The sequence below is a fragment of the Perognathus longimembris genome, chromosome 16 (genome assembly GCF_023159225.1).
Source record: "Perognathus longimembris pacificus isolate PPM17 chromosome 16, ASM2315922v1, whole genome shotgun sequence".
In the NCBI taxonomy this organism is placed as follows: Eukaryota; Metazoa; Chordata; class Mammalia; order Rodentia; family Heteromyidae; genus Perognathus; species Perognathus longimembris.
This window is the reverse complement of record NC_063176.1, coordinates 55,683,540-55,691,431: the sequence shown is the minus strand read 5'-3', so window position 1 is coordinate 55,691,431 and position 7,892 is coordinate 55,683,540. Positions and strand designations below refer to the sequence as shown.

Sequence of the window (7,892 nt, the reverse complement as noted above, 5' to 3'; positions counted from 1 at the left end):
CTGCTGCCCGGCTGGATTCTCACAATGTTGGAGCTGTAAGGTGGGTAGACGGCTGCTTCAACCCCTCTGATGGATGCAGAAGACTGAGGCAGAGAGAGAGAGAGAGAGAGAGAGAGAGAGAGAGAGAGAGAGAGAGAATTGTCCAAGTTCACATGATGAATCAGTCAGGAGCTGGGCCCAGAACCCAGGCCTCCCAGCCGGAGCCCACAGCGCTTTCTGCATCCGATGCTTTTGGGGTGAGATGGGGCACGTGGCACAGACGGAGCCCTCTGCCGGGTCTGCAGGCGGATCTTAGCGGCTGCAGCCTCGGGAGCAGGTGTGGGTGAAGAGGTTATTGTTGCACCCGTCCTGGAGCTTGCTTGGGGCCTGGCTCCCCGCTCGGCCTTCGGGGTCCAAGAGCTGGCTGCTCTGCCCCTTCTGCCTCCTGAGCCTGCAAACAAGCACAGCACAGACCTGGTTAGTGGTGAGGAGCGGGTACAGCCAGGGCCCGGGCAGAGCCGGGAACCCGGCCTCCGGAGCCCCTCACAGGGCCTTCAGGCAAGGCCCTCCCTCCGTCCGGATGTCAGCGTGCACTTACAGATCCAGGCGGTGGAGAGTTAATTATACAGCGAACGGGACCAACATCAGCACCAAGCTCAGCCCCAGGCCGAGAACAGCCCTTCCGCGCACCCAGAGAATGACATTGAGCATTTCATATGCTTGTCACTTTGGCTGCTTTCCATGTTCTTTACCAGCAAGATGGATATGTCAGGATCAGCCTCTCTTTAAATCAGCCATCAATTTCCTCTGATTGGGCCCCAAGTGCAGGTCCTGATTTCCATGTAATTTCTTGATTTCGAGTTCTTGTGGAATTACCGAGGCACAGAGCTCTAAGCCGCCTTTCAGTTAACCTGCAGCTCTGCCTGCCGCTCCTCCCACTGCTTTGGCCATAGAGCCCGTTCCCCAGCAGGTTCCTGTGCCGTGCAGAGGGCCCTGCCCTGCTGTGTGTGGCCGGGGTCCCAGGACACCACGCCGGGCCTGCTCAGACCCTTGGGACCACCAGCCCTCCCCCCTGGGGTGGTGCAGACTCTAGGCCCAGCTGCCATCTGAATTCTGGTTTTCTCAGTTATGCCAACTGGGTTGCTCAGGGACCCCAAGGTATAGTTTAGAGCCGAATGCACAGGGCAGAGCCTGTCCGTGGCTGGCTCTGACACATCATCCATAGATCTGCCAACTACTGGACAGTATCAGCTGGGACCAAGGCCTCCAAGCCCAAGGCTGCCACTTGCTGTTCGGATTAGAGGCCAAGCCTGGAGCCACAGAAGACCCTGGCAGAGATTCCAGGTAGTCCTGCTTCCTACTGGCTCAGCCTACTGGGGTGCCTGCATACCCCCTCCTCCTCCCAGGTCAAAAATAATAACATCTTCACCGGAGAACCTGCCTTGCTGGGCCCAAGATCAGCATCTCGGTGACAACCCTGGCACCGCAGGAATCCATTTCTACCTTGGATGGGGACCAGGAGGTCCAGCAAGGCTAAAGACCTCGCCTCAGGGTACTGCGGCCAGGCGGAGCCAGGCACAGCCCCAGGGCTCCATCCCCTGGGAGCTGGCCTCCCCACGGTCTTTTGCGGGGAGGCCGGAGGGGTGGGGTCAGGCCCCAGAGTGGAGGCAGGATCACATCCAGCGGCCCCTGGCTTGCTTCCTCCCAGCCTCAGTGCTGCCTTCCCTGGGGAAGGGTAGCTGGGTCCCGCTTCCGAATGGGGAACTTGGTGGTGTGGACGGCCTCTTCCTGAGGCTGCTGGGTGAAGGACTTACTTCTCCCTGTTGAATATGATGAACTCCTTCCGCACCGTCTCCAAACACTGCTGCAGGTGTCCATTCTGTCAAGAGCCACAGAGAGGGGACTGAATGACTGAGCGCTGGCCAGGGAGAAGGGGCGGAGGAGCAGGGAAGGCAGATCTAATGGGATCTACATGGGGTCCGGGGACCAGGGCTAGTAGACAGGCGCCCGCACCCCAGGGAAGCCTGGCTGACAAACGTGTCTAGTTTTGAAGTCGTTAAATCCAACGTAACAGCCATGTGAGGACGAGCTTGGCTTCCTAAACAGTCCAGTGCTCACGGCCCGCTCAGTATACGGGAAAGGGTTCAAGACCATCGTGTACCATCTGTGCGCTCAGAATCAGCATGGGGACCACTGGGGCCACAGACGAACTGAGACACCTGACATGCCCCCAGACAGGCCCAGAAGGCCGTGCAGCGAGCGCGCTCAGTGCTGGGAGAACGTGCAATTCCCAAGCCCGCAGACCGGGGCTGGGGGCCAGGTTCTGCAGAGGTGTGTGCTGTGAAAGACCGTGTGTGTGTGTGTGTGTGTGTGTGTGTGTGTGTGTGTGTGTGTACACTGGTGCTCCATTTACTTCACAAGAAGGGAAAGCCAGCTTTTCCTGTCTGTGGGTTCCATGTTCACTGACTCAATCCACTGTGGATCAAGAACACTCAGGAAGTCTAATCCAGAAAGGTCCACAGAGCCACACCACACCACAGTGCCCAGTGCGCGGATCTGTGGTTAGGCCTGGGACGGAGCTAGCTCTCACAGGTTCCGCTCCTTGTCCCTAAACAGTGCGCCCATCATTTGTAGCGTGTAGAGCGTTATCAGTAACGCGCAGATGAGCTGATGCGTGTGAAAGGGTGTGCACAGGCTGCTAGCGAGTGTGTCGAAGGGAGCTGAGGACCCCTGGAGCGCGGTGGCCCAGCGCGTGCCGCCTAGCCAGCGCGCGGACCTCTCCTTGGCCCGCAGGGGCCTGGCGCGGTCTCCTCCTCCCTCTCCGCCTGGACGCGGCTCCCGAGAGCTACTCACCAGCGGACAGCTTTCCTTCGTGCCGTCCTTGGATCTGTGCTTGGCCAGCCTCTTCTTCTTCTTGTGCAGTGGCTTGGATTCCAGAATCATCTCTTCCAGTTCAAAGGTGGGGTCACAGTTCAGTCTCCCTTTCTGAAGGCCGGAGGGAAGGGAGAGGTGGTCTGTCCGCATGCCACCGGCCACTCATTCGTTTAAGGCGTCACGCTTAATTAACTGCCCGGGGGACCCGCCGACCGCATCCTTTCCTCTGATGAGGAAAGCCCCGCGTCCTCTCGCGCGTGTCCTTGATGGACAGCCGCAGCCCCGCCCCCCGCAGCCCTGTCCCCCGCCTTACCTTCCTCATTCCTACACAGCCGGATTATTCTATCCTAATGCATTCCCGTGACTTCCTTCTGAACCGTTCTTGGTCGGTTAGGTTTAAAGTAGCATCCTGGCGCATGCGCCCCGGCTCTCCGCCCTGGCTGCCCCTCCATCTGGGTTGAGCTCGTGAGCCTCCGCTCTGGCCCCCCCCCCCCGCCTCAGGCCCCGGGCCCCTGAGAGCCATTGGCAGTGTGAACCCCGTGTCTGAGGATTGGGGTGGACCGGTAGCCGGTGGGGGGGCGGGGGGCTGCCGCCGGCATCCTCTAAAATGCAACTCCGGTGCGCAGCAAGGACGCCTCAGCTGTCCCCGGGGAGACCTCCCCCCCCCCGCCCCCGTCCCCTCCCGTGTCGCGCGGGGACGGCGGGACTCACGTTGGGCACAAAGCCGGGCATCAGCGTCTTCTGGAACACAGCGTCCCAGTTCATGTCGGCCAGGTAGGGCGAGCTCTGGATGTCGCGGAGGCTGGACGGGCGGCTCTCGGGGTCCCTGGTCAGGAGCTGCGGGCGGAGGGCACAGGCGGCTCCGTGAGCCGCGCATCCACCTGCTGGTGGAGATGGGCGGTCTCCGGGTGTCCAGCCCGGGCCGGGCTCCCACCGCAGCCTCGGCAGGCACTGGAGTTGCAGCCCGCGCTCCTTTCCACGGCAGGCTGCCTGCCGTCGGCAGAGGCTCCCAGTGGATCCCAAGGAGCCCGCAGCTTTGTCTTCCAACGTGATCACCAGAGGATCCGCGCTGTAGCAGAATCCCCACCCCCCCCCCCCCCCCGGAAAGCCGGCAGGCAACCTTCCCGACCCAACCCCCGAGGCCTCATTTGTAGCCGAGGGGACCATTCCGAGCTTCTCTTCAGGGTCCGGGCTGTGAGATGCCGGGGTGGAAGCAGCCATAAGGCAAGGCTTCGCAGCCTCTTTACAAAGCTCCGGACCCCAGGGGGCACCCTGGGAGCGGCACTGACCACGGAGCGGGGGCCCCGGCCCTGGCCCCGCGCCCAGGCCAGTGACGGGGAGCGGCTGAGCACTGCCTGTGTCCCCCAGCTGCCGCCTGTCACCGTGGAGACGTTTCGGCCCTGCCTGTGCTGCCGGCCGGGGTTACCCCACAGGGCGCCGCCTGGCAGGTCGTGTCTGCCGATGACGGTGACCTCTGCTTAGCGGGGCCTCCAGGTGACAGGTGTGGGTTTCGAGAGCCCCCCCCCCCACTCCCCCTTCGGTGCTGTCTGGGAGCACTGCCCAGGGCAGCTGTCCTCAAAGCACGCCAACACTGCGTCCCGTGGACACGGCTTTGGACTTATGGGGACCCGGGGGAGGGGTGGGCAGCGGCGGAAGCTTCCAGATGCTTCTAGCAATCAGCCAGAGCACCGATGTGTGACAGCCGGGCGGTGGGGAGCCTTGGACATGCTCCCTAGCCGTTCCCCACGTCATCACGGGGGTGGTGGAACCCGGACCTGCTGCTGGGGGGGCTTGGATTCTAACCTGTCACGGCACCAGGCGTGGCGGAATGGACTCTGCTTTCCTAGCCTCGGCTTCCTCATCTCTGGTGTGGGGGTGATGCCGCCGGCCCCCTTCTCAGAGGCCACGCAGGGCCCAGGCAGCTGGCGCTCAGCCCATGCTGCTCTGTATCGACCTTTTCTTGTAAGCGAGCCCCCAGGAGTCCCCGGATCTCCCGCCCGTGCCAGGCCACTGTCCCCCCCGGGATGTGTGACGCTGGAGACGGTGCATCTCTAGTGGCCTCCTGCTGGAGGAACCAGTGCCGATTCCACCAGACACGGGACGCGTCCCCTTCCTTCCGGCTCCCTGGGCTCGGAGCCGGGCATCGAGGATTTCTACTGGCGGCGCTTGCGCTGGGGTGAAAGGAGCTGAAGCGCGCGGCCCCGGCTCCCCTGGTGCTTGGCTTCACGATCTGCCTGCGGCCCTGCGGCCCTGCCCGTCAGTGGCACGGGGCCCCAGCTGATTGGCCAGTCAGGAGGCACTGGCACGGGGCCCCAGCTGATTGGTCAGTCAGGAGGCGGAGCGCTCCCTGCGCCCCGCCCCTGGTGGCCGGCGCGGCCTCTCACCTTCTTCAGCAGCGCCACCATCCCCTTGCACCACGTGGACGAGTAGTGGACGCGCTCCACTCTGAACATGTTCAGGATCTCATCGATGGGCGTGGCCGAGTGGATCTCGTAGGGCCGCTGCAACAAAGGACGACAGCCCAAATTGGGGGTGGGGGGTGGGGGTGGACAGACAGAGGGAGAGAGGAGGAGCGTCACCGGGAGCCACCGTCCTCATGGCTTCAGGTGACCTAACGAGCCGGTGGCTCCTGCCTGTCATCCCAGCCACGGAGGCGGCAGAGATGGAGACGATTGCAGTTTTGGAGGCGCACGTTCGAGAGACCCCCCTCTCGACCAATAGCGAGGCACGGTGATCGATACGTGTCTTTCCTTCTCAGCCACACGGGAAACAGGATCATGGTTCAGGTCTGTGTGAGCATAAAGCGAGACCCTACCGGCCGCTATCATCTGAGCGACAAGGACGGGAGGTGTGGTTGTTGGAGTAGAGTGCCCTACCTAGCAAATGCCAGGGCTTGAGTTCAAGCCCCAGTTCTCTGCTCCCTGTGAGACTGCATGGCGGCAGGCGGTACCGTCTCCCCTTCAGTCCTCTCGTGGGGGGCAGGAGGCCCGGGCCACGGGCTGCGCAGCGTGGGATCTGGGTAGGACGTGACGGTGCCGGCCTGCTCACAAGAGGCGGGGTGGCTGTGGGGTCACCCGGACTGCAGGTGGGGGGGGTGCAGGATTGACACCTGGAAGCCTTCCAGCCACTGGGCGCCCCAGGACACTTGGAGACCCTTGGCCACCATGTGTCGCCTTGTCTCGGCTGATCACGTCGCTGAGTGGGCCTGGCTGCGGGGGCCAGAGCGTGCGTCTGGTGGAGTGGAGGGCCGGAAGGCCCGTGGCCCTCCATCGGTCACCGTCACCGCTGTCACCCTGCGTGCGGACACCGCGTCCACACCCTCCCTCCTTGCTGGGCCCGGTGCCGCAGGAGGCCTCCCCCTTTCTTCTGCCTTCTGTGTCCTAAGCCGCGCCCCCAGCTCAGAAGCCCCTGGCTGCCTGTCACCTGGCTCTGGGCTCTGGTGAGGCCGAAGGCCTTGGGCCGGGGGAGGGGAGCCTCCATCTCCCCAGCCCGGGTGGGGGAAGGCGCAAGCCGGCCTTGGAGACACTCAGGAAAATTCTCAGGAACGCGGCTGCGTTGGATGTGATTCGTCGGCGGGGGCTCTTCAGAAGGGGGGGGGGTGGAGGCTGGGGCACGATCATCCCTGCGTTTGGGGTGCCCGAGCAGACGCTGCCACTGCGCAGGGCCCCAGAGCGCCATGGCAAGAGGGACGAGGAAGCGCGTGGGCACCGGCCCCGGGCCAGACGTCGTGCCAGGATCCCGGGTGGCACCGGCAGCAGCCCCAGCCTCCGTTCACTCCCCGTGGACCCTGCAGAACAGAAGGTGCCGGGCTAAGGGGACACGGGCTCCCGAGTCCTGGGTGGGCGCCAGGTCCCGAGCAGGGAAGCACCTCTCTCTCCGCCGCGGAAGTCGCCCGCTCACGGGACGTCCCCCACAGCCTTCTGACGTGTCCACAGAACGGGACGCTTTGCCGGGCTTGACTCCATCAGAAGCAGAACAAAAACCAAGCCCAGCGTGCTGTCTACACGGGCGGGTCCGCTCGGCGCACGGACGTTCCGCACCTATTTCTTGCAGTGTTTTTGTCCCCTCGTAGGCGGCGGCCGTACGAAAGTCAGGATCTCCAGTCTCGGTGACCCAGAGACTTCCCTGTCTGTGTGCGGCCGAGACCGGCGTCCTCTCCCCCCGTTCTTCTTCGTGAAACCGTGAGAACTGCAGATCCACGCGCTGGGTTGGAGAGCCAGCCAGGAACCCAGGTGAAGGCTTCTCTTGCGAATGGCGTTCCAGTGTTTGTTTCCTTCTTGGTCGTTCTGTTGTTGATTTTTTCCCTCTCAGACCTCCTACACTCGTCTCCTGCCGCTGTAATTCGCCCCACTTCCGCAGGGAACTAGAGCCGTAGCACCGAAGAGAGTGGCGATCGTGTCAGGTGCCAGCGGCCCACACCCGCAACCCTAGCTCCTCAGGAGGCTGCGGGCTGAGGATCACAGTTGCAGTCTGTGAGACTCTCCTCTCCGAGAAACCACCAAAAAGCCACAAGTGGAGCTGCTGCTCAAGTGGTAGAGAGCCAGCCTTTAGTGAAGAAGCTACGGAGCAGTGTCTGGGCCCCGAGTTCAAGCTCCAGTACTGGAGTAACATCCTTGGAATCGGTGCCTTCAGTGTACTTGGAATTCTACCCCAGGCACCACAACTGAGATAAAGCTCACTCTCCGGGCTCCCGGGCCAGCCTGCATCCGTCTGGGTGGTGGAGGCCCAAGTCCCCTCACAAGAATACTGGCAACTAATGCAATCAATGACCCATTGATCCACCTGCCGGTGGCAAAGGGTTCTTCGGATGATTGGTGCTCGCGCATCGGCTTTAGGACACGACTCCGAGGCCAGACGGCATTTAGAAGGTAGGGTAATTGAATGTACTGCTGGTAAAAGTGATTTTCACAATAGGACATTGGGTACACTCAGCATGAAGGGCAGGTGTATCTCCATTCCAGGAAACTCAGTTTACAAAACATGCCGGCTTCCTGAGAAACGGAGGCGGGGGGGAGGGGATCGAGAGGAAAAGGCTTTGC

General features: G+C 62.6%; 1 protein-coding gene across 1 annotated transcript in view; it reads right to left on the bottom strand.

Annotated features, from left to right (window-relative positions):
• Nucleotides 1–250: 250 nt before the first annotated feature.
• Nucleotides 251–7,892, bottom strand: part of Stk32b (serine/threonine kinase 32B) — a 119,710-nt gene continuing 112,068 nt past the window's right edge. Inside the window, exons 8-12 of the mRNA XM_048364216.1 lie at nt 5,238–5,354; nt 3,565–3,690; nt 2,833–2,964; nt 1,794–1,858; nt 251–430 (exon numbers count right to left, since the gene is read on the bottom strand). Of these exons, the coding sequence (XP_048220173.1) occupies nt 292–430; nt 1,794–1,858; nt 2,833–2,964; nt 3,565–3,690; nt 5,238–5,354 (579 nt within the window). The 3' untranslated portion in view covers nt 251–291. The remainder of the gene's footprint in view (nt 431–1,793; nt 1,859–2,832; nt 2,965–3,564; nt 3,691–5,237; nt 5,355–7,892) is intronic.